Source organism: Grampus griseus, assembly GCF_964374135.1.
Source record: "Grampus griseus genome assembly, chromosome: 5".
Classification (NCBI taxonomy): domain Eukaryota; kingdom Metazoa; phylum Chordata; class Mammalia; order Artiodactyla; family Delphinidae; genus Grampus; species Grampus griseus.
In genome coordinates, this window is record NC_138998.1 from 83,835,976 (window position 1) to 83,862,349 (window position 26,374).

The 26,374-nt window shown below is 42.8% G+C and overlaps 3 protein-coding genes across 5 annotated transcripts in view; 1 reads left to right on the plus strand and 2 right to left on the minus strand.

The window, feature by feature from the left end:
* Positions 1-4,272, plus strand: part of CCDC191 (coiled-coil domain containing 191) — a 100,406-nt gene extending 96,134 nt beyond the window's left edge. The window contains exon 17 of the mRNA XM_082655567.1: positions 4,064-4,272. Within this exon, the coding sequence (XP_082511693.1) occupies positions 4,064-4,208 (145 nt within the window). The 3' untranslated portion in view covers positions 4,209-4,272. The remainder of the gene's footprint in view (positions 1-4,063) is intronic.
* Positions 4,273-10,343: 6,071 nt separating this feature from the next.
* ZDHHC23 (zDHHC palmitoyltransferase 23) lies at positions 10,344-17,264 on the minus strand (the record flags this gene model as incomplete). Of its 2 annotated transcripts, none has more annotated exons than XM_082655195.1 (4): positions 10,344-10,744; positions 12,596-12,754; positions 14,347-15,057; positions 17,104-17,264. In XM_082655195.1, the coding sequence occupies 4 exons, from the start codon at positions 17,262-17,264 to the stop codon at positions 10,477-10,479; spliced, it is 1,299 nt and encodes a 432-aa protein (XP_082511321.1). In that variant the 3' UTR covers positions 10,344-10,476. The 2 variants fall into 2 exon arrangements, with proteins under 2 accessions (XP_082511321.1, XP_082511320.1); XM_082655194.1 differs by having other exon boundaries at positions 12,596-12,763.
* Positions 17,265-20,543: 3,279 nt separating this feature from the next.
* The window catches only part of GRAMD1C (GRAM domain containing 1C), a gene marked incomplete at both ends in the record, with an annotated part of 78,341 nt that continues 72,510 nt past the window's right edge, over positions 20,544-26,374 (minus strand). For both annotated transcript variants that reach the window (XM_082654128.1, XM_082654129.1), the window contains 3 exons: positions 20,544-20,624; positions 24,501-24,606; positions 24,826-24,936. In XM_082654128.1, the coding sequence (XP_082510254.1) occupies positions 20,544-20,624; positions 24,501-24,606; positions 24,826-24,936 (298 nt within the window). The remainder of the gene's footprint in view (positions 20,625-24,500; positions 24,607-24,825; positions 24,937-26,374) is intronic.

The window sequence follows — 26,374 nt, forward strand, 5'->3', positions numbered from 1 at the left end:
TTACCTTTCTTGAAATAATAAAGCATAAAATGCCAAAAATGTTGTTTTTCTTCCATCTTTCATATTAAAATGGCTACATAAAAATTCACCAATTTTTATGTCTTTTTTTAAATGCATGCTGATATGACAGCTGTCACACACAATCTAACAAAATTGTTTCGAATTAAGTTAAAGACAAGTAAGTGCTACTAGAGCCATCTTATGGAAAAAACCAAACGAACCTATTGGCCCACCCACTAAAATGGCAAAAGTTAAAGAGAGGATTCTAAAGGCAGCAAGAGAAAAACAAAGAGTTGTTTACAAGGGAACCCTCATAACGCTATCAGCTGATTTCTCTGCAGAAACTCTGTAGGCCAGAAGGAAGTGGCGTGATATATTCAACGTTCTGAAAGGGAAAAACCTGCAACCTGGGATGCTCTATCCAGCAGGATTATCATTTAGAATAGAAGAAGAGATAAAGAATTTCTCAAACAGGCAAAAACTAAAAGAATTCAGCAATACCAAACCTAACCTAAAAGAAAGGTTGAAGGGTCTTCCTTAAATGGAAAGAAGAATCCATAGGAAAGGGAAAATCCCAATAGGAAGAGCAAATATATAGTTAAGGACTGAAGATCACTCAAATAAGCCAGTACATAGATTAAAAAACAATGAAAAAATTATAAGAGATTATAATTACAGTAAACAATAAAAGGATAAGCATGAAGATGTAAAGTAGGACATCGAAATCACAAAACGTGGGGGAGGAGAGTATAAAAATGTAGATATCTTTTAGAATGTGTTTGAACTTGAATGACCATCAGTTTAAAGCAAGTAGACGTATTTATGGGTCAACATACTTTAATTCCATGTTAACCACAAATAAAAAACATACAATAGATTCACAAAAAGAAAGGAATCAAGCATATACTACAAAAGAAAATCATCAAACTACAAAAGTAAAAGCAAGAAGAAGAAATGAACAAAGAAGAACTAGAAAAACAATTGGAAAACAAGGATTAAAATGGCAATAAGTACATATGTATCAATAATTAATTTAAATGCTGATAGACTAAATGCTCTGATCAAAAGACATAGAGTGACAGACTGGATAAACAACCAAGAACCTGCAATATGCTGCCTAAAAAGAAACTCACTTCAGGGCAAAAGACACAGACTGAAAGTAAGGGCAGCAAATGGAAACAAGAAAGTAGGGGTAGCAATACTCATATCAGACAAAATAGAGAACTTGGATTCATTCCAGGGTCACAAGGATGGTTCAGCATATGCAAATCAATCAATGTGATACACCACATTACCAAAAGGAACAACAAACCACATCATCTCAATAGATGCAGAAAAAGCATTAACAAAATTCAACATCCATTCATGATAGAAACTCTCACCAAAGTGGGTACAGAGGGAACATATCTCAACAAAATAAAGGCCACTTATGACAAATCCACAGCCAATACAATACTCAACAGTGAAAAGCTGAAAGCCTTCCCACTAAATTCAGGAACAAGACAAGGATGCTCACTCTCACCACTTCTATCCAACACAGTATTGGAAGTCCTAGCCACAGCAATCAGACAAGAAAAATAAATAAAATGTATCCACATTGGAGGGGAAGAGGTAAAAGTGTCACTATTTGCAGATGACATGATACTCTATATAGAGAACCCTAAGTCTCCACACAAAACTATTAGAACTAATAAATGAATTCAGCAAGGTAGCAGGATACAAAATTAATATACAGAAGTCTGTTGCATTTCTTTACACTAATAATGAAATACCAGAAAGTTTAAAAACTATCCCATTTAAAATCACATCAAGGGACTTCCCTGGTGGTCCAGTGGTAAAGAATCCGCTTTCCAACGAAGGGGACGTGGGTTCGATCCCTGGTCGGGGAATTAAGATCCCACATGCTGAGGGGCAGCTAAGCCCATACACCACAACTACTGAGCCCGCGTGCTGCAAACTACAGAGCCCACGCACTCTGGAACCCACGTGCCACAACTAGAGAGAAGACTGTGTGCCACAACGAAAGACCCCACATGCCGCAACAAAGATCCTGCATGCCGAAACTAAGACTCAGTGCAGCCAGAAAAGACCCAACGCAGCCAAAAAAGACCCAATGCAGCCAAAAAATAATAATAAAAATAAATAAATAAAATCGCATCAAAAAATAAAATATGTAGGAACAAAATTATCCAAGGAGGTGAAAGACCTACATGCTGAAAAGTACAAAACATTGATAAAGGAAACTGAAGATGACTCAAGGAAATGGAAAGCTATCCTGTGCTCTTGGATTGGAAGAATTAACATTGTTAAAATGGCCACACTATCCAAAGCAATCTACAGATTTAATGTGATCCCTATTAAAATACCCATGACATTTTTTACAGAAGTAGAATAATACTAAAATTTATATGGAACCACAGAAGACCCAGAATTGCCAGAGCAATTTTGAGAAAAATGAACAAAGCTGGAGGTATAACCCTCGCAGACTTCAGACAATACTACAAAGCTACAGTAATCAAAACAATGTAGTATTGGCACAAAAAACAGACTTACAGATCGATGGAACACAATAGAGAGCTCAGAAACAAACCCATGCACCTATAGTCAATTAATCTACAACAAAGGAGGCAAGAATATACAATGGAGAAAAGACAGTCTCTTCAACAAATGGTGTTGGGAAAGCTGGACAGCTACATGTAAATCAATGAAATTAGAACATTCCCTCACACTGTATACAAAAGTAAACTCAAAATGGTTTAAAGGCCTAAATGTAAGACATGACACCATGAAACCTCCTAGAAGAGAACACAGGCAAAACATTCTCTGACATAAATCGTAGCAAAGTTTTCTTAGATCAGTTTCCCAAGGCAAAAGAAATAAAAGCAAAAATTAACCAATGGGAACTAATCAAACTTAAAAGCTTTTGCACAGCAAGGGAAACCATCAACAAAACAAAAAGACAATGGACAGAATGGGAGAAAGTATTTGAAAATGATGTGACCGACAAGGGCATAATATCCAAAACAACCAGCTCATGCAACTCAATAAGAGAAAAAACAAAACAACCCAATCCAAAAAAGGGCAGAAGACCTAAATAGACGTTTTTCCAAAGAAGACATACAGATGCCCAACAGGCACATGAAGAGACGCTCAGCATCGCTAATTATTAGAGAAATGCAAATCAAATCTACAAGATGTCACCTCACACTAGTCAGAATGACTATCATGAAAAAGTCTACAAATAATAAATGCTGGTGAGGGTGTGGAAAAAAGAGAACCGTTGTACACTGTCGGTGGGAATGTAAATTGGTGGATCCACTATGGAGAACAGTATGGAGGTTCCTTATGAAACTAAAGATACAGCTACCATATAATCCTGCAATCCCACTCCAGAAAAAAATGAAAATTCTAATTCAAAAAGATACATACATCCCAATGTTCATAGCAGCAATGTTCGTAATTTACAAAGCCAAGACATGGAAGCGACCCAAATGCCCATCAGCAGACAACTGGCTTAATATTTTTTTCCTCAACTAAAATTCAAGACCGTTGTTGGAGGTGAGGTTACCAGTGGGCTTTTTAAACAATTCACATCCAAGCACCAGGACCTTGATGCTAATAACTGTGGCATGTGCTGCACGTGCTGCACGTGCTTTCCCAGCATCTCTACCTCAAGGACTTTGGCTGCTGGAGCCTTTGTTCCACTAGCCCTGCCTCACACACAAGGTGCAGGCTGCGGTCAGACCCCCTGAGGAGTACATCTCATGGCCTGCACTCAGAGGCCACCAGGTGCTCTGCTCAGATGTCACCTTCTCACAGAGGGTGACCTGTGATGGAAGACCACCTGATGCAAGAGAAAAATAACCCATTAGTCACCTCCATCCTCTTTCGTTGCTTCATTTTCTTTGCAGCATTCTTACTGTCTGAATCCCAATTGTGATTTCCATACATTTCATAGAACATTTTATTCACATAAGGATTACTTTTGTAAAGTTTGCAATTCAGTTAGCTGGAAAGTCAACTTTTCTGTCGTATTTCACTTTTTTCCTTTTTATTCTTAAAGGAGGATTCTCTGGATCACATTTCAGACATGGAAGAAGTTTGCAAAATTTACGAAAGAGGAAAGAGGAAAAGAAGAAAGGCGAGAGCAGCTCCGTAGGAAGGTAGCTGAAATTCTTCCAGACTTCCAGATGCTCACACCGCTGTGACTCAGGTATACAGCAATCAGATGCTCGGCCCGTGGGTAAGGAGTCCTTGGTGTGCCAGTGGCCACAGCCCAGTGCAGTGCTTGCAGTGGGAATCTCCATCAGTCCGTGTGTGTGTGTGTGATCTCCACCCACCCACACAGGCGCGCATATATCTGGTTTATGTTCTGTCACGTACTTCTTGGATCAACGAAATTATTTTGTGAATTTGTATTCCCTTCTTTGATATCTCCTAGGTTGCTAATCAGTCCACTAACGCATTTATCACAGCAGGATCATCCAAAGGAACAGTCTAGAGCTCTGCTGTTCAGATGTACCCTATGTATTTTTAGGATCATAAACTTTAAAAAGGACAAGTGTTTGCTTGCCTGAGACTGTGAAGAAAAATATGTCCTTATAGCTGAATGTGAACTGTTGACAAATGTAACTTTAATTAAATAGAAATCAAAAGTAGTGGGCACTTAGAAAAGGAGGGCCAGTCATCTGGTACCTTAGCATCAGCAACAGGCATCCTACCAGACCCTGTTCCTTTTTGCCCACCTGAGGGAAAACCGTGGATCAAAAGGCATCCTAGGCAGCTGCTGCAAAGGGTAGCAGTGTATCCTGATTCCAGAGAATCCGGAGCACCAGAGATACTTCTCCTCAGTGCACTTTGCTAAGCATGAAGGGAAGTCCAAAAGCTAAAGGCTCTATCAAAGGCAGTCCAGCAATTTGTTCAAGTGTCTGCTTGTGCTCCCAACTGCAACTTCTACATAACACACTCGATCAGTCTTCCGGTCCTCAGCTCAGTTTGCTCTGTGTATCAAGGTCCTTATCTTGAATTCAAAGAATGTTTTAATGTTTAAGATGCTAAAGAATATAAAGACTGACAAGACACTCCTGTGAATTGTCTGAGAGAGTTGCCTGCTAGAAAAAAAGTTTTCATTACAAAACACATGCTCATTACAACAAATTCAGGCAGTAAATGCACACAGTAAAACGAGACAGTCCCTTGCAGCCCTGAGGTAACTACTATTATTTGATAAGCTGAAACTTTGACTTGGTAAAATAAAACTGTGTGTCGTTCAATAAATTCTGTTATTGTCTCTTACTTCCTAGAAGGGATATCTAGCTACACCACCTGCAAAATCACATATCCTTCTTCTATAGAAAATGTATTATGATTTACTCAGATATGACCAAACATACCATATTGAACTTTATTTCTTCCACAATGTCCCTGTTCCCACTCATCTTTTCCTTTAATATGATTATGAAGTCATATCTAAAAACTCTTTTTAAGACTAATGGCCACTAAAGAATTGCGACTAAAAGTAACTCACAGTTAACCTCTTCTCATCTAAATCACTATCTGTCTTTACTTATCAATAGCACAGTTATAGAATATTGGCCGGTATCAGCCCCCAGAAATAAAATATCAATTTTATTTTAATGCCAAGCCAGTAGATAAGGGTGACTACCTCAAGTAAACCTGCCAGGGGCCTAAATAAATTCCATAAAGCTTAAGTTTCCTCTCTTAAGCTTTATTTCACCTCAAGCATCAATTAGAGATTGAGTCTTCAGCAGCCCATATTCTCATTGGGCCAGCGAGGACTTTTTAATCTACTTATAGAACCTTTTAAAGAGACACCAGGAAATAACTTAGAAATTGACCTCCTTAGTAAGTGACTTAGTAAATGACCTAACGTTTCTTGCTGCGCTCTCTTAAAGATATGATTTAAAGTGTTACTGCTGACAAAATGCCCAAATAAGCAGTATCCCTGGCCTACAAAACCAGAAAAGTAACCACAAGGAAAAGAATAGTTTACGGCTAGGGACGGTTTAAGTCCACAGGATGGGGACATCTAGGTAGCCAAAGAGGCAGCCCAGGTCTAATGCACGCTTTTCTTAAAGCAAAAGAGTTCAGGAGACACACCAAGAAACAACAACGATTTTCCTTAAAGAAAGCACTTTATTTTCCATTTAAACAACTTGGTCACAGTACGTTATTTTACATAAATGGCAGTAATTTTTAAAATCTCCACTTAAAAGGCCTTGTGTCTGAGTCTGAGGTGATAAGAGGATATGAATACAAGTATAAAAACAGTGCAAAACGTTTAGCCCGCAGCGTCCAGTGTTGGCTTCACAAGTCCCCTTTAACGTTGCTGAATCAGTTACGTTAAATTTAATATTAAATAAATTTTCCTGGGTTTCCTCTAGTCTAACATCAGACCCAGAAACGTAATCAGACGAAAAGGCTCAGAGGCGCCAACAACTCCAACCGGCCAATCACCTAGACCACGGGATCGCGACAAGCTGAGCTCTGTAACCCGGCATCTTGTCAGGGGCGCCATGTGAAGAAATAGAGGATTTTAGTTGCATCGATAACTGGAATAGACTAGCTCTGCTTTTAAAGGTTTGCTTTTAAAGTATGAGTTTTCTAGAAGATAATGGTGCCATCGGGAAGGCTAGCTAGGAGCGTCACAAGCCCATCTCATAAACAGTCACAACCTCTAAGGAATGTGTCTCCACTAAACCATTCAGTCTCTGGCCTGCTGCTGATACTACGGTGAAACCCTTAGTGCCAACTGAAGTGGGGATAACTGTCCATTAGAAACAGGATTGAATGTAGCTGATTTTGCAAAACGTTTATATTAATCACAACAAACATCCACAAGAGCATACCGCATTTTATTCAGCGATCAGTTAAGCATGGCTCTCGTTCTCCCCCTGCATCACCTTGGCGATGTGTAATACAGAATGGCATACTTGTCAAGCTGCTGATGAGAAAACCAGATTCCAAACAGGTGCCTCACGCAAAAGTCTCTATCATCCATTGCTTGTTTGAGGAACTGCTCCTTTTTAATATGCAGGGTACCAAAATATAGCTAAAAGTGAAGTCATATAAACCTGCTGACCGGGACGCTTAAACCTCACAGAACCTTAATTTTCAAACATCCTGGTTAAAACTGTGCTTCTAGATGTCATATTTTTGCTTAGTTGCGTTTTATAATAAAAAGCTAATGTCCTACCCAAAGGAAACAGTCTATTAAGCAGATGGTCACTATTACAGAGAACCTTACCAGCATTGTGTTTTCTGGCAGTGGAAGATTCTATTATAGAAAATTTTCTCTTGCTAAAAATTTTAGAAGTACCAAGGACTGTTGCATAAGAGAAAGTTTGTAACAGTCTTTCTGCTAGGCAGATGGTACAGTGGAAGACAACATTTACTTCATTCACCAAAGGGGACCACCAGTACTTGGAGAGCAAAGATTTACAGGATCCTAAAAACAGACACGCAGGTGGCTGACGTGAGAGGAGCAGCCCCGCGTCCCCAGAACACGCTTCAGGCTTGATTCGGCAGCATCAGAGGAGCCCACCAAAGGGCCGCTGTCAGGGGTCAGTTCACCTTAGGTGTGCCCAGCTATAGTCACAAAGTACTCTTTGGGTGGCGTAAGAAACATTTCTAAATACTGAAGGATTTTCTCCCTTCGTGCAATCCTGATTCTCAACTATTTCTCCCTCACATCTTTCAAGTGGACCCATTTCTCTCCCCCGGGAAGAGTGTACCGTGGCATGACAGTAACGTAAGTGGTCAGACTACAGCAGATCATTTACTCAACTCCACATCCAGTATGTTTAACAGAAACTGAGGATGTGGGGTGAAAGGGGGGGGACGCACTTATCTGAAATACGTCGGGGCGGGCCTGCTCCTACGGCCAAGAAACTGCAGTTACAGGTCCGCAGGGCAATCCTCCCAGCCGCCGCCACCACTTGCGCCTGGGACTCATTTGTTCCCAGAGGCCTTGTCCTTTAAAAGGACGAAATCCCTCAAATAGCTCCAGACCCTAAAAAGGGTTGAAAGTCCAGAAGTAGAGACCAAGGATATCCCAGAGTCCACAGAAACTGCTCACATATATAGCGCCTTGGTGCAAATACTTCAGTAGGCTTTTACCTCCGCAGAACCACGGAGCTTTTCAAAGGGTTGAGCTTTCTTCTGTAAACTGCCAACCGTGAAGTTCTCAACTTCAAACAAGCACCTGAGTTCCAATCAGCCAGAATAATATACAAGGAGTTCTTATCTGAGTGAGGGAAACCGTGAGTTGCCCCATCCAGGTAACCCTGTTAGGGGTGCAGTGTTACAAGGATGATGGTCATTCCTTACTCTCCCAGATGACTCTGGTCTTTAGGGTACTTCTCAGCTTCAGCGCATCATATTTTGATTGTGGTTAAAGATTTAGCAAGAGGCCAAGGTTACTGACTATATTAACATTTCTATGAATTTTATTATCAATTGCTAGACAATCAGAGTTGGCTATACATCTGGCATTCAGGAGACTACAAGCAGAGATTTCTGGCCACATGTGCTGTCCTTGACATCATTACTCTCTCTCTCTCTCACCTCCAACCCACACAAAGAGGAATTCGTTACATCACCTCCAATGTTAACTGCAAATAAATGCTTGATTCTGGACCAGGGACAGGGTACCACTGTACACACCACAGACTCTGCTAACATCCCCAGACTTGCTCTTTGGCTCATCCTAGTGGAATACGGAGCCTATCGTTCAGTAAACAATCCATCTCTAGGGAGAGCAACGACAAGCCTGTATAAAAATGTGATGCCTGTCTTAAGGACAGCCTCGATTAATAGCAGGACTAGGGACGGTCCCAGCTGCAGAGGGTGGCAATGCTGTAGAAGTAGCAATATTTCTTCTCGACCTTTATAAACCTCTTGCTACAGCAGCATGCACAGAAGGACTGACTGAAAAAGCTGGCGGTATTTTCCCTATATTAAGCTATCAGCCAAAACAAATGTAAGGGCTCATGAATTCTTTGGGGTTCCAAAAACAAGTACAGGTACAAAACCAAGTATTTCAAGAGGGTATTTTTCCCCATGTTAAGTTGCCTCATCTTAATTCTATGCCAGAATCGCTAAATATTTAATCCTTTACACGTTTTCCGTTTTGAGGTAGGATTAAAGAAACAATTTAGGAAGAGCCAGGGAAGAACAGTAATCTATTAATTAGTGGAAACCACATATACCCTGTTTCTTCTCTCCTAGTGAGATACTTTTATCTTGGGAAAGGTGAATGAGAAGTAATGTGCAAGTTAAGTGGGAAGACGTCAATCAGCCCCTCAAAGAGCTCATGCCAGAATAATGTGAACACCAGAATACTGGCTTTTGCAACTTGGTGCTATTACTGACAGTGCCTGAATCACTTACATCAACAAGAAAGTCAAGCTCTTGACATTAACCAGCCACCCTACCCACAAAGAGAGTAAAATCTTCCCGATAGGAGTGTCTGTTCTCGTCCAGCCATTGTCACAAGTGTGCTAGCACCTGACCAGGCAACACGTGGGAAGAGGAAAAAAACACTGATGCCTACTGGAGTTACTTAGAGTAAATCCAAACAGAATAAATCCATAAGAAATAAGATCAATGTAAGAACTCATCACCTAAACTCATGATCACTGTGCATTACACTAGCAATAATTAGGCTCGTAATCATTATCAACTTTCAAGATCAGATGACAGCGTAAATCCATTTGGTCGTCTTCTACCCTGTTTGAGTAGTTAATGTCTAATACTTCAGAAAGAGAAATCCCCATAACCGTACCATATGGTATTTGGGGATCGTTTTTTCACTCTGAAATGCTGAAAATGGACTGGCTTCAATATTCTGACCTGAAATACTTTTTCCAGTCTTAGGAGTCTCCTAATAATAATTCACACCTCTCTGGTGCTTTAGTTCTTCGTTGTTTTTCAGTGCTTTCCACATACCGCATCCCTCTCGTGACCCTCCCGTGTCCCCCCGCACAACCGCTCTGTGAGGTAGCCAGGGCAGCATCAGTACCCCACTTGACAAATGAACCTGAGACTCAGGGAAGTGACCTGACCGAGGGTCGCATGGCTATTAGGAGTTGAAAGAGGGACTAGAAACTACCCTAATCCAAAACTCTTTCTCCCATACTAATGGGTGGCAATTGCTTCTATCAATTTCTGCATTAGCAATCCACATCCTTTTCAACTTCTGGTGACTGAGTTAGTTAATAAGGTGACTGGAAAGGAATGGCTCTACTTTTACTGCTTTGATATAAAAATCCCTTAAATGGTGAAGTCAGAAAAATTCATTTCTTCCCAGTCCAGTGCCTAAACCTGAGCATGGCCCTATAACGCCTTTAAGAAACCGGGGATAAACGCAAGCATCCCACGCGTACCGAAGTGTAGGATGCAAGGGAGCAGAGGGAGGAGACGCCCTCCCGCCCCCAGAGCCGTACAGAAGGCACTTCATACTATGTCCTCAGCAGGGTGGTGGAAGGGGTGCGTGCCCAGGGTGGAGAACTGGTGCCAGTTCCGCAGGAAGCCCCGATTGTACTGGCCTGTGTCCACGATGAGCCCGCAGAGCAGCCGGCGCCCCGTCTTCTGTCGAAGGGCCTGCTGCACTTCCCTCTCCGTCACGTTGTAGCTGATGTTTATCAGCTGGATCAGGAAGATGTAGGCCATGCCCCCCATGATGATGACAGAGTACCACACGCAGGTGAAGCACAGAGCTGAGCTGGGAGCAGGAAAAGGCAGGTCAGGGCGGCCAACGCTGCACATTCAGGGCTCTCCCCATGGTAACATTTTACACACGTAGTACTTACTCCTAAGGACGCTGGCCCCTTCCCTCATTACCCCACTTGGAAGACACTTTTCTCTCCTCGGAGTGCCAATAAATAACCTGCTTCACTTATGACTCTTAACATGTTCTTATAATTACTGGTGCCTCCTTTTCTAGGATGTGATACTAGAACAGCAGGGACTGTTTTGTGTGTTTCGTGTCCCCCACACAGCCAAGAGTGTCTGACACAACCGCAGTCAAGATCTGTTTGTTGCATGAATAATTCCTAAATTGTTCTTAACGCAGAAGAAAACGGAGGCGCCGTGAGATTGCTGTAAACGTCCTCAAGGGAGCTGTGGGTGGGACCGAGCAGCAGTGCTAAGGTTGCTCATCCCCGTTCTTTTCCGTACAAGGCCGACGAGCTCAGGTAAGAGGACAGCTCCCAGCACCAGCAGCCCTGAAGGAGCGCCAGGAGCACTGTCACATTTCAAATCCCGCTTTCCAAAACCAAACAGGGTCACACAGGACAAGAAAGCTGCTTCCAGCTCATTAATAAGGCTGTGAGGAGAGGCTGCCGATTAACGTCTGCCAAGTGATTATTTTCAAACATCTGCACGTGAGTTAGAGGGAAACTCATTCAGAATCTTCATCTGTTAAGCTGAAAGGGACCTCAGGGATGATTAAATCGCCACAAAGATGAGGAAAACTGAGGCCCAGTGAGGAGACATGACTCGTGGGTCCACAGCACTGAGAACACAGCAGCAGGACTGTGTTCCTCATTTCATTTACAGGGCCCACAGAAAGCCTAGAAAACTCATGCTTACCAACACACAGACACAACGACCCCCAAGGGCCTCTGCTTTCTTCTCGCTCTTTGTTTTCAAGACACTCCCTGCTTTGTCCACATAGCACCCCTGTGTGGGCCCTTGTCTGTACCAGTCTGTGGACAGATCTCCCCCTCGCCACTGCAGAGCTAGACATTCGTGGGCATTAGAACAGATGGGCCCTCCTCCGCAGGTTAAGTTCCTGTCTTCTCTGTGTTGAGAGTCTTCATAGGTTGTGAAATCCTTCAGTGACTACTATTCTTAGTGGGTTGTGATAAATGTCCTCAAGCAGCGCTTTCGGGGACAGGGTGGGCAGGGGATTGGGCCCAAACTAAAAAGTTCCCGCTTCTGCTACAGCACGGAGATCATCACGCTGTATAAATGGGCCCCAACCTAAAAACACTGAAGGAAATTCTGACCTAGATACCACAGTAATCATGAGTGGTGATTTAAAAAAAAAAAAAAGTAGAACAGGAGAAAAATCAATGGAGGTTAAATAGAAAAGAAAGCTTACAGAGATTGTAAGCATTTCACGAAAGGGTCAGAAGCGGTAAATTAAGACTGGGCTACAAAGCACCAGAAAACAGCAATAAAGTGAGAATTTCCCCAATAACGAGCGACGAAAGAGACCACATCCATACCCAGAGACTGCTACTTTAGTTATCATTTCAGTTTCACTGTGGCTACCTTGGACATGCTAGTGGTCGTTTGACTCTGGAGTCCCTGAGTAAGCCTAGTCCTACTTGTAGAGCACTGGTTCCTCAGTTTTTAAGGTCAACGTTCCTTGTGACATCACCCAGAAAAATGCACGTATCCACTGCACAACTGTGTGTTGGCAATTTCAGGGATACCCAGCGTCCCCAGAACCTGTCCTGTGTTTTGGGTGAGACCCCCTAACCTAGCAGTGAATCACAGCCCCGTACATTCACTGCAAATCCACTCCCGCTTCCGTGGGGCCCCGTGTGGGGTATCCATGTCTCACCTGTAATTTGCATAAACTCCAGGGCAATAGAAGAGAGCTGTGAAGACACTTCTATCCGTACAAATGGTGTCCAAGGTCAGCGTTACCCCGTACACCGAGGTGAGGAGGAAGACCAGAAGGGCAAGCATAAATGCTTGATGATTTGATTCTCCGACACAGCTATTTATCCTCCAAACAGCACAGAGGGGGAGAAAACAAACATGTTTTTAAACGTTCTCTAATAGCTAAATAAACAAGAAAGCTTTTAAAACAGAGATAGTGTGAATTTCAGTTATTTAAAAATAAGTTCTCTTGTTTTTCAGTTTTAGGGAATTAAAAACTTGTCTGCTAGGAGATGTAGTCTTATATTCTCCGCTCTTTGCAAGGTGAAATCATATCATTAGCTTAAGGACAAGACTAAGTCAAAAAGCAGAACCTGGCTAACAAATCTTTCTAGGTATTATTAATAAGTGAAGTCTGTTACCCAAGTCTGTTACCCAATGTTAAGAGAGTTAACACTGTAATCACCACCATAAGGATAGGATGGTATCAGAGTTATAAAAACTTAAAAATGCTAAATCAGAAGTATTATACAATGTGGGAAAACATATTACACATATTAATAAAAGATCCCAAGAGGTTAGAAGCACAGTGTGGGGTAGAGAACTCAATAGTATGCAGACTACTTGTCAGGTACAGAGTTCCATGCCATGGCCGTTTGCAGGGCAGGATGACAGGCACGCCGGGATGCTCCAGCAGGCAGAGATCTCACAGGCGAGGCTGTCAGGACCTCTGCAAACCAGCGCTTGTAAATGGGCCACCACCCTGCACACACGCACGCACATACCCAGGTATGCACGATAATAAATGATGAAGACAGAGAAGAGGAAAACCTAAAAATGAAAATACCTGCTTACTCCTAAAGACAAAGCCCCAGAAAAGAGCTGTCCCTGTTCATGAGCCTTGAACTTAAGGTCTGCTCCTGTGTCCTCCAGGGCTGTCTGCACCCTCACCCTGTCCCATGTCCCCTTCTGAGGGGGAGAGTGTGACATGATCAGAAGCCTAGATAAAAGGCATAATTCACTGACCGTGACTGCCTGAAGAACAAGTTGCAAACATGCTACTTACAGCATTCATATCTGAATTAATCACACTCCTTTAGTTTAAGATTTATTCAGTAAAGCTGCAACATTTTCTTTAAAAGTTGCACCGCACATGTTACGGGTGTCCTCAGGTGTCCTCGATTGTCATTGGCCAGCAAAGAGGTACCCAAAAAGCCCATTTCTGCACCACTAACCAAATAGGGAGTTATCTGGCAGGGCCTTAAGTCAATAATATCAACTAGAAGTCACTGGTAGCATCAAAATGATGACGGATACATGGTCAGAGGATAAGAGTCACCCAAAAGTACAGGAACACTTTTTGAGCTCTGTGAGCACAGGGGGATGTGCCTACACTACGTCTGATACATTCTTTTTTAAAAAGTCATTCAACTGTAGATACTTCTCTCTTAGAAAGGAGAAGATGAGGGGCAGCTCAAAAGAGAAAGCGGGGGGGAAAAAAAAAAACCACCTTCAGGAAATGACTGAAAAGAACTAAATTTGTGAAGCTCAAAAAACTGATGACTAAGTGGGAACATCATAACAGCCCACAAATATCTCCAAGGTGTAAAGCTGGGAAGGAAATTTGAGGATGGCCCAAAGGAAGAGCAAACCCGGCTAGAGTCTCACGTGAATGCACCCTCCGCAAGCCTCCAGATTTTTCCAACATACCAGACGCAGTGATGATCCATCCTCCTCACACAGACACCGCAGATCCGGCAATGCCAGGCCCGGGCCGGCCGCACCAGGCGGCACTTGGCGCACCAGTCCTCCTTCCCCGTGGCGGGGCTTCCGGCCAACGTCCTGGGGCAGCCCTTAGGCTCATCCTTGGGCCCGCGGTTGTTGAGACCGCCCGCTGGGTCTGCGCCGGGGAACCCTTTGGGCTTCTCCGGCCCTGTTCTGTTCAGGTATTCGGTTTGGCTGCCGCTTAGAGATCTGTCATCGTTTGCTGGGTTTCTGAGGTAGCCTGGATCCTTCTTGGCTCGCCACAAGGCTAAGAGTATGAGAAGTAACCCGCAGGTAAGCAGAGCCAGCTGAGTGGGCCCTACACGCCCCCTGGGGACGACCTCCTGCAGGAACACGTAGTACATGTAGCCCAGAGAGAACAGTCCGAGGCTCAGGAAAAACAGAGTCTGTTCTTTCCTTCTGTGAGTGAGGTAGTAGTACCACAGAGCCAGCACAGGGAGGGAGGTCAAAACCACCACCCCCAGGAAGAAATGCCACGAAGCCACTCGCAGGAAGACAGGCAGCAGGAAGAGTGGGGGAAGGAGGCTAATGTTAACTTTCCTGGCCCCCCTAAGCCAAGGAATCCGGAGGCGGTCAGAGATCGTATCCATGATCCTTTCATAGGTCTCGGGCTGCACGGACTTACACGTGATCCATCTGTTCCGAGACAGCACAGAGAAGACACCTCTGACGTGTTTGTTGAATGAAAAACCACTCAACACTGTAGGCCAGACAGCAGGATAAATGATGAAAGATGCCAAAGACCAAGCATTCTACTTCCTTACTAGTAAACACGAGCTCTTCAGATTCATGTATAATTTCTTAATACGAATGACAAAATGTTTAGATATTTAACAGAACTATTTCTCCATGAAACAAATACACAGGAATACACACGTATTCCACATAAGTCCTGTTCAGACTGGGGTGGGCGTAGAGCCATAAAAATCTCAAAAAAATTCACCATCTAGTTGTGAAGACAACATGGGAATTCAAGAAATATTAGGTAAGTGACAAAGTAGCAAAATCACCCGATGAACTATTACAGTCAAACACGGTAAGGTGTGCTCAGAGGAGAGGACACACTTCTGGGTGGAGTCATCACAGGGGTCTTTGTGGGAAAAAAGGGATTTGTGCTCGACCTTGACAGCTGGCTAGTATTCCTGTGGGTGGAGAGGAAGGCAAGAAGGCGTTCCAGTGGAGAGATGCATGTGCAGCACAAAACCTGTCCTGGGCCGGGGGAGTAAACCAGTTCAATAGGGCAGGGGGCTGCATAAGGAAGCGTGGAGGTCAAACTAGTACAAGTCAAATGACTGAGCTTGGTGGACAGGTAGTATTGTTGACTTTTTTTGCATATTAGGCTATTATGGAAAGGAACAGTTTAAGGAAGGATAACATTGGTTTTAGAAATTTAGAATGAAAAAAAAATTTAGAATTTTAAAAAATAGGGCTAGACTTGGAAGTGAATGGGAACTAACTATATGGGAGGCATACAGAGCAGCGGGTCTGTAGAAATGCTGGGAGCCCATCTCATCCAGAAGGGTCTGGAGAGAAGAAAACTCAGGGACAGCCCAGGTCTCAAGGGCTGGGAGGGAGGAAGAGTTAGAAGGCCAATGGAAGAGCTGTGGTCTTGAGTGATGGAGGTTACAGAAAAGGCATCATTTCTCCATTCATTAGTCCAAAGTGTTCTACTTTCTCAGTATGGATTTTAGACTAAGACTAAAGAACCTACATTTAAAGACACCTGTAAGAGACTATTGACACTGTCAAGGAAGAATTACAAAGGGATTATGGGATACTAGACTACAGTAGTCCCCAAGAACGCTTCTCATGGCGAGATGAACATACCAAGCAGCATACCAAATCAGCAATGTGCCACTGCAATGACTTTTTTTAACCAGAAGGAATTATTGATGGGAAAAGCAAGTTTCCACCATCTGTGTTCTCCCCACGTTATGCTTTCCATGTGATAATTTTTAAATATATAATTATTTAGAAAATAGATAAAAACCAGGTTATTACTGTTTGGCACAAAATTTTTTCAGTGATATTAGAAATCATCTCTTTGGATAGTTAATTTCCATCACTTGGGATAATGGTGAAAATAAAAGCCAAATACAATAGCATCAATCAGGACTGTGTTGCTGCTCATGCTGAAAACAGCCAGTCCAGGGGAGGCACATGCCTTCCGGCTGGATTTCCTCCCCAGAAACAAGGGGTGAAACCGATTCCAAGAGCAGAAAAATGATTTTTCAACCCTCAAGGCCCTGTGTGGCCAAGTGCAATCCAGTCCCAAGATGTCAGTCTCTGAATGCTGAGACCACTGAGAATTGTAGGAACTTTCTGGTACTAATGTGTTCATTTTAAACTTACAGATTCTCCTGGCCTGCATTTTATTTTTTTTAATGCGTTTAACTTGCCTACTATCCCTTTACCTGCCTGTTCTCTCTGTCACCTCCTCCCTTTAAATGAGAAATAATAATGTCCTAGTAAACTGAGCTGAACAGACAGTTGTGCACTACTGAGTAATAATTCATCTTTATAAAGTCCTCACACTTGACATAAAAGACAACTTTCAGTTGGAGATAAGTGGAAACAGAATGAAGAGCAAATTCTAGTGTTCTGGATGGCTAAGCTGAAAGTATACATGGTAGTTCTCAAAAGGGCCGGAGGGATCAGCATCTAGAAACACACAGCTCTTACCTATCACACCCTTCATCCAGGTCTTGGCAATCACACAAACAAGCAGCCACGTGGTTCTTTTTCCCATTTCGATCTAGGTACTCGCAGCAGCACAGGGGCTCCAGTTCAGGTTCTTCCGCTTTGTTTTTCTTTCCTGGCTTCATACTGCCCTTCTTGGTCATGATTTCCACCTGTCACCATGAGGCATAAGAAGCCCTCAGGAAGTAAAGTGGAAAGAACACAACTCACATCTTGTAAGCACATCCAAGCCTATACCTGATTAACCACCAACGCCTGAGAAATCAAAAATGAGAAGAGGCGGAGGTGGTCCCCTTTTCATCAGGCTTTACTGGCTCGGCGTAGCCAGACACAAAGCTCTAGGGCTCTAAGGGCTCCAAGCGCCTTCACCGCCAGGTCCCCATCCAGGACAGGCGCCGCCTGGGCGCTAGCCGTTCCCATGACGACAGCCTACTACGCGGCCCGGGACAGCCGGGGCATGGGTGGCTGCACTCACCTGCGGGTGCGGGCTGGGGAGGGCCGGGCTGTCCCCGCCCGAAGCCAGGGTGAGGGTGGAAACACCCTCGGAGCTGCGGGAGGAGACAAAGCATGTATCCGCTGGGGCCGACTACCCGGCTCCGGAGAGGCCACCCGGCGCCCGGGCAGCGCTCAGGGTCGCCGTCCAGACCCACTTCTCCGCCGCGAGGTGGGCGCGCCTCTCCCGCCCCGGCCAATCGTGAGGACGTGGGTGGGCCGAGAACACCGCCCAGCCCGAAGAATGACCTTGGGAGGGAAGTTACCTGCGCTCCCGGGCCGAGGTGCGGCTGCAGTCAAAGAGGCCGAGGCGGAGAGGAGAAGGGTCGGCTCCTCCCGAGGCGCGGACGCGTCTGCCGATCTCTGCTCCACGGGGCTCCCGACGCGATGGCTGGAGTCTCAGGGACCCCGGCTCCGTTCTCCGCCGCGCCCTCTCCGCCGCCGCCCACCTGTGACCACAGCGGGCCGCCGCTGGGGAGGTGCGCCCGCCTCCCGCGGTGCCCCCAGCCAACTCCCGCCGTGTCCCCCGCCGCGCCACGGCCGGCCCGGCTGAGCGCGGCAAGTCCGCGAGCTTCCGGGTGCTCCGCCCCCGTCGCCGGGCATCCCCCGCCCGCACGTGCGGAGCCCTCCGGCGAGGCCCCTCCCCCGGCCCGCGGCCCTGGCGCCCGGGGGAGCGGAGGAGCGAAGGCCGGGCTCCTGCAGCGGGTCCAGGTTAGGCGCCGGGCTGATCCGCACCTCCGCCCCGCCCCGCCCCAGAGGCGGCCGCCCGGACCCGCGGGTGCCAGCGGGCGGCGCGTGGGGGCAGCCTCCCGAGCCTTCGGCGGGGCGGGGGGGGGGGGGGGGGGGTGTCGGCGAAGGCGGAAATACGGGAAACCTGGACCCCTGAGAGTTTCCTAAATACATGAGACCCGTGGGTCGGCAGGTCTTCGTTCAGACGCCAGCAACAGGCGTTGGGGGAGATCTCCACGGCAAAATGTTACCGACGTACCGCCCCCAAATTCGCTAACCTTCTCTTAAAGGCCCAGGTCACTGTCCCTGATCTGTTAATTATCCAACTTGTTCATTTTCATGATTTCTGGCCAGCAGTCTCTTCATGAGACCAGCAGGCCTATCTAGTACTCTTGCTCCAGAAAGCTGCATATTTGAAACGAAACTGCCCTAATGAGAGTCCTCTTTGGGTTTCACTTTTGCACAAAATTTTTTTTTAAAGGGTGTAGGCCCATGTATACGTTTTCACAGAAACAGGCTTTCTAGTTTGGGGAGGGTTTGACCGAAAAAGAAGGAAAACAACTCAGAGATTTGGGGTTTTATTGATATTCAATTTACATAGGCTCAAATACAATTAATTGAATGCATACATATTTAGTTGTAATTTACAAAGCAACTTAACTTTGGTAACTTTCTTTGAGGTATTTTATGAAGTACAGGTTTTAAAGAAATACCACAAAAATACTCAGCTTGTCAGTGACCATTTTTGTGAAATTAACAGAGAACAAGGTTTCAAGTTTACAATCCAGTCACTTTTGCTCAGTCAGACACATCATAAATCCTTATCAAAAAACTTCCAGGTAGGTACACTGGTATCCCAAGGTAGGTTAGTTGAGATTCGCCCAGAGAAACCCGTTTTTCCTCTAATCCAGTCAATGATTTCATTCTCTATGGGCATCTCGAAAATGACTTTAGCAATCCCATGTGGCTTGGGTGACTGGACAAAAAAGAGACATCTAACTAAAGGCAATTGTTATTCAAGCAGTAAGAATATATACAAATTATTCTGCACTGTCCTTCTCTTGTTCCACAGACATCACTTGTATTGAGACACATATGCCTAAAAACTTTTAATGAAGAGCCAAAGCTCATGTCTGATTTACAACTTGTCAGTGCACTTATATTGGGAGAAAATGCCCCCCAAAGTCTTTCTTAAAGAGCTAAGGTTTGTGTCTGGCTTACAACTGACTGACTAAAGCCACACATGTGAATGAGTAAATGAAGCCATACGTGGCTACTGAAAAGTAGTCCACAAATTATAATATTTTCAACCAGATGGCTCATTTCCACCATGAAAGTCTGCTAAGCTGAAGCCAAGCTTAGTTCAAGTATTCATTTGATCTGTCACTAACATGCCCAGATTTTAACATAATCTTCTAGTTTTTAAAACTCAGAGCATGGTTCTTCGTTTTGAGAGATGGTATCCTACATGTTTCCTTTTCCAAAACTGACTCTTCTGCCATATAATGTGTGAAGAGCAAGATAATCTCACCTCTGAGAGCCACCTGAAGAAACACCTATTTCTTTCATAAAGATACCACATGGCTGAAGAACCTTTCAGATAATAATCATCAACATGCAGATTCAAAAGGTCTGACTACTGAATTTACACGCTAAATAAATGAAGACATTGTATTGATAATATTTATAGTGCAAGAATCTATAAATGTTATAATAGATGCCTGAAAACTGATCCTTCAAAGTTAGTAATGATTTAGAGATTTCTTCTTATATTGTCTTCTTTATCCTCTTGAATGTATCTCAACTGTGAAAGCAGCCTATTGGACACATACTGATTCTGTACTAACAGATAAAGTGTCAAACTTCAAACTTCACTGTGAAAATGAGGCCATACCACTCAGTTCAGAATGTCTCATTTTCTTTTTGTATCATAGAAATTCAAATCCACAATATATTTCACGCTTTACTGGAGAAATTCACAGCTTAGAATTATGTATAAGAAATGAAAGGATGGATTCCTAAGGCCGTCAGAGACTAATTCTCCAATAAATGTTATTCAAAAGAATGTTAATATTAGAAGTACAAATAATGAGAAAATATGGAAATGTTCCTATGACAATTCAAATCCTTCACCCTCTAGTTTTCTTCAAGACGTTTTCTTTTGGTTCCATATATCTCTATAATTTTGGTCCTTAAGATCACTAGCTTTGGACAGCCATGCCTGTCTTGTTCTTATTTAGTAGATCAAAGGTTCTCTGAAGCATAATGAGTGAGCTCTTCAACTGCAAAGAAAATTTTCAAAATCAGATTGTTTAAATTTTTCTGATTATTTGTATGCCAAAAGTTTGCATTTAATAAAATTCTGTCTATACTGATGCCCAAATAAAAGACTAACTATAAAACACTTGATTCCTTCGGTTATCTGTCAGTGTGACTGCTAGCGTTCTTTTCATTTGCTGTAGTATTGCACTTCTTCCTACAACGTATTACTGTGTGCTTTACCTCCCAATAAGTCTATTCATCAAATGATCCAAAGTGAAGGGCTTGTTTACTGAAATGGTTTCTGAAGCTACAGTGGTCTCCCCACCATCCCCTAAACAACTCAAGTTCCACTCAAGGCCTTTGCTTGCTATTATGCTCATGTTCATCTTCACCTATCTAAAACTTACCCGTCCCACTGTTTCCATGCAGTTTTCCCTAATCATCCTGCCTCTAAACTCCTAAAGCTTTACTACTTACTTTGATGCTTAATTTTGTACTTTTTCTTTACAGTCTTTAACAATACACATGGACATCTGACATCTCTAATAAAATTGTAGACAACTTGAGAGCAAGAATTATGTCTTACATATGGACACCAAGGGGGGAAAACTGCAGTGGGGTGGGGATGGTGGTGTGCTGAATTGGGCGATTGGGACTGACATGTATACACTGATGTGTATAAAATTGATGACTAATAAGAACCTGCAGTATAAAAAAACAAACAAAACAAAACAAAAAATTATTTCTTTTTTGTATTCATTCATTCATTCAACAAATATTTTTTGCTTACCTGTTAAATGCTGGGCACTGTGCTAAGTACTGGGTATACAATGGTGAACCAAATAGGCACTGTCCCTGCCTTCATGGAGCTTACAGACTAGTGAGGGACTCAGAACTAAAATGAATAATTACACAGATAAATATATACTTACACACTGTATGAAGATTTTCACTTGAACAACTGGAGGACAGTAGTATCATTTTTTGAAATTAGGTCAACTAGAGGAGAACTAGGTTTGGCTCAAGATGAAAACTTAATTCTGTTTTGGACATGATCAGTTTGGGATGCCTGTTAGCCTCGAGGTAAAGACGCCAAGTCAGCAAGTGGCTGTGTGAGTCTGGACTCAGGGAAGAGGTCAGGGTGAGAGACATGCTTTGGGAGCCATTGGCGCATGTGGTATTCCAAGTTAGGGGAGCAGCTAAGATCACCTAGAGGGCAGTAAAGGAGAAGGGAAGAGAATCTAACGCAAAAGCCTGCAGCACGGGGAGGGGATGAGCTCAGGAAGCGGAGATGGTTTTAACCAGCAAAAAGCAGTTTTACATTATGCTAAGTGGAAGCCAGGCATGAAAGACCGTATATTATATGATTCCATTTATATGAAATGTCCAGAACAGGCAAACCCATAGAAATAGAAAGTAGATTAGTGATTTCCAGGAGCTGAGAGAGTGAGGGATGGGAATGGCTGCTCATGGGTACAGGGCTTCTTTGGGGGACGATAAAATGCTCTGGAATTAGATAGTGGCGATGGTGGGACAACCCTGTGAATACACTAAAAATTCTTTAAAAGGTGAATTTTATGTTATGTGAATTACATCACAATAAAGCTGTGTTCTTTTCCATGGTTCCAAAGCAGGGAAGATTAGATACATTTCAAGAAAGGAATGGTCAGCTTTGTCAAATGCTGGCATTGTAAGATGAAAAGTTAAAAAAAAAAAAAGGTGTATTAACTTTAAAAGCCAGAGGTCACTGGGGAGCTTAGCTTGAGCAGTATCAGTGGAAGATATGGGGGAAGAAATCAAGACAGTGTGAGCTGAAGAGTGAGTGAGCGGATTAAATACAGGCATCCAATTTTTCTCCCTCCTGAAACACCACCAAAAGCACGGTAAAGGGATTTTTTTTAAGACGTAAGTCCACAAGGACGGAGAAAAACAGAAAAGGTGACAATAGCAACACAACTTTGGAAACTGGAGAGCGGATGGATTACTTAGCAGCCCTGAAAACGCTGAATCCTAAGCTAACAGTAGGGAAAGCTGAGAACCAACCAAATGTACCCTGAAGAATCCTCTAAAGCCTCAGGAACTGACAGGCACCTCTGCAAATGGGAATAAAGAGGAAGGGACTGCAATAAGGATTGGATGAACTTTTGGACATGTGGCCTCTCCTACTACCTGGGCAGAAGTCTAAAGTCCTATTTTCTGGAGAGGATAAAAAAGAGGGTCCTTTGGAGGATGGGGGATTAGAAATGGGAGCATGAAGAGGTGAAAGAAAACAAAATCCCAGTCTCCATAACGGGAAGTCAAAAGATAACGTCTAAAACTGAAAAATCAAGAAGTATCAACACATGCTTGTGGTTTATAAATATGGAGGTAAACACCAGAAGAATAAACCAGGAGAGTTAGATTGTAGTCTTTGCGAAAGAAATGGAGAAGAGGATACCAGGATTGCTATTTTTCTGAAACAACCCTGTAGAACAAGTTAACTCTTCATGTGAACGAGTGACTTTGGTGAAAATAAAACCTCAAAAAAGTGAAGGAGTTATAAACGATAAAATAGTGACATCCAGAGTAGGCAACTCCGAGAGTGCCTGACGGTGAAATGGAGGAGAGCGATAGATGAGCAGATAGAGAAGGATGTGGATGACGCAGGTTTTCTAATGTAGGAGATAAGAGAGCAGGGGAGGTGCTGATGGAAAGATCCAGCTGAATGAGGGAGTCTGAAGATGGGGAAGCTAGAGGGGTAGATGGAGTCTCCTGCCAACTTGTGCTGGGACTTGCGTCCCACAGGTAGAGCGATGCTTCTAATGGAGTGCAGAGCAGGACGGGTGCAGCGACGGGGGAAGGTCTGTAGATCTGGTTATAGAAGGAGAGGGAGGGTCTCTTTTCTCCTTGAGGCATGGTCATGAGTTCAGAGTCAGCAGGAAATGAGTGGAGAGGATGAGAAGAAAAGTGAGAGTATGATCTACTCCTTGCTGAGGGGGAGGAGAAAGTTACTAACTGCAGGCACTGTGCATCTGAAGAGTGCCTAGCGGAAGCACCTTTAGTGCCCCACATGATGTTCTAAGAAATGCTCAATAATTGAATCTTCTAAAAAACAAACCAATGCATAGAAGAAAAGGATGGAAGCAAATAAAACAAAATGTTAAAAGTGATTATGTCTGAATGCTAGTAGGTTCTCTTCTATTCTCTATTTTTCAATTTTGAAAAGTACACATGTATTATATTATAATGGAAGTATTAGTCCTCATTTTTCAAAGGGAATCCTAAGTTTTGTTTCATAGAACCGAGCAGCACACATTGATGACACTATGTTCAAGAGATAACGCTTATAGCAAAACACCAAAACAACCTAAATGTTCATTCTTCAGTGGAGAACTGGTAAAATAATTATGCCACATATGTACAGTTGAATTCTAATGCAGCTGTTAAAAGAAGAGGATATGGAAGCATCTCCATGATACATGGTTAATAGATAAAAACAAACTAATGAGCAGGTTAATAGATTAAAAACAAAATAATGAGCATGGTTAATAGATAAAACAGAATAATGAGCAATCTACCACTTCTATAAAAAGCTGATATTGAGCGTGAAATTTTATATAGAAGGACCAATAAAAAGAATGAGGTATATGTATACAAGCTGATAGGGAAACATCTTCAAAATATATTACTAATTGAAAGAAGAGGGTATGCAACGGTAAGTACAGTACGTTACCATTTTGTTAAAAACAAAAAGTACCAGTGACTATAAAATGTATAATCCAGAAACTGGCAAGGGTAGATGCCTCTAGGAGGGGGATTTCTTCAAATAATGGAACAGTAAATATTCTCTCACAACCAGAGGAGCAGCTGATTCACTGGGATGACTACTAAGTAACGTGGTACACAGAGGTGCTGACCTGTTCCAGCATCACGATGGAGTCCCGGAGCACTCCTTTTAAGCGATGGGCCTGATCTTTGCTCTTTTGAATATTTTCTGCTCTTGACACCGTATCAGAGGCTAAACTGAAAGAAAAATCCCATCTTAAAGATCAAAGGAATAGCTTCTAGGCTTTCATCTCTAGAAATCATAGTGCCCCATAAATTTGCAAATAAAACAAAAAAGTAAACAAAAAAGTTTATGACTAGAGAATAGTTGGCAGATCAAAATCTCTAAAATTGGAATTAAGTTCCCTGCAGCAAAGGAATTATTGACATAATAGGTTGTGAGGGAAGAAGACTTACTTAACAGATTTCTCTTCCTGGAGGTGAAGACGGTAAAAGGACTGAGCAGCGTACTCTATCTTTGACAGCTTCAGAAACAGCGTCACATTCAATAAAACCAGCAACAGCAAACTAGGCAGAGCAAATCAGACCTGGTTAATCCACGATTACTCAGACCTAAAGCGTTGCTAGTGCAGAATAGACACACAACACCTTCAAAAATGTATATTATCCAGACTAGTTTCCAATTATTATTATTTAAATCAATTACCCCTATTTTATTGTATGAAATACTTATTTGTAAGTATTCAGTGGATGTTGAGGGAACAGTTAGAAGATAACTAGTGACAATAAAGTCCCCAAACAAGCAGGTTGGGATTGTCCCTGACATCTCTTCTCTGCCAGCAATCCCAGCCAGTGTGGATGTGTGACCACCGGTTGAGAAATCTACCATGTTAGCTTTCAAGATCTATTTTTGGGTGCTTTTGTCTTAAGCAATTACACATACATAATACTGCACTTCAGAAAGGAAATGAAGATCAATATGGATTTGATCTTAGATAGATCATGATGTACCTCTTACTCTCAGCAGAAGCCAAAACAAATTCACATTCACAAAATCACCGTTCAGCAAAAATTTCTTCTAGTTCAACTTAGACAAAATTTCAAATCCCAAACATACATTAATTGGATCATATATAAAATGTTACCTGCTAAATAAACTTACTCTGTTGGTTCTCACAATAGTATTTCAAGTGAATGAACGTATCTCATTACACATACATGCAAATACATAGGTGGCATCATATCTCTCTGATTTTTTCTGTTAAAATATTGACTTGCCCTTAAAAATACATCATATTCACTTTTATCCATCCAGAAGATTTTTCTTGAATGAAAACTAAGGTAGTAGCAAGAAAATCAAATCTATGAAATTATTGTGTCACTGAAATGGGGTATAGATCAACATTTCAACATCTGACTGTAAATCTTCTACAAAGTAATACAAAAGATCACAGATAATATTTACTATTCAAAATCGTCACAGCAAACCAATGGAAGCAGAATATGAAAATCTTTTATAAAACTCAAAAGGCACAACAAACATTTTGTATGTTCTGAAATCTATAATTAGAAAAAACAGCTGGTATAAGAACTTCATTCCAAAATCCAGAGTGTATCATCCAGTCAGAACTAATTCAATTAAATGTGATGGACTACGTCAAGATCCAAGTACAGCCATGGAGAAAACAGTAGTCTAAATAAGACTGGCTGAGTAGATTCCAGTAGAACACTGAGATTCAGACTAATTGCCCCAGTATTTCTCACCCTACAATCCTCAGATCATTTGCATCAGAATAACCTGCACGTGTGTTTTAGAATACTACTGATTCCTGATCCCTACTCAAGACCCACTGACTCGATCTGTAGGACTGGGGCTGGGAAATCTGTATTTCAGCAAGTGATTCTTATGCACAGTAAAGGGTAAGGACCACTGGTCTAATCAAGTAGAGTAAATAAAATAGCATTGTTGGGATTTCATCAGCCTGCATATAAAAATATCCCCTTG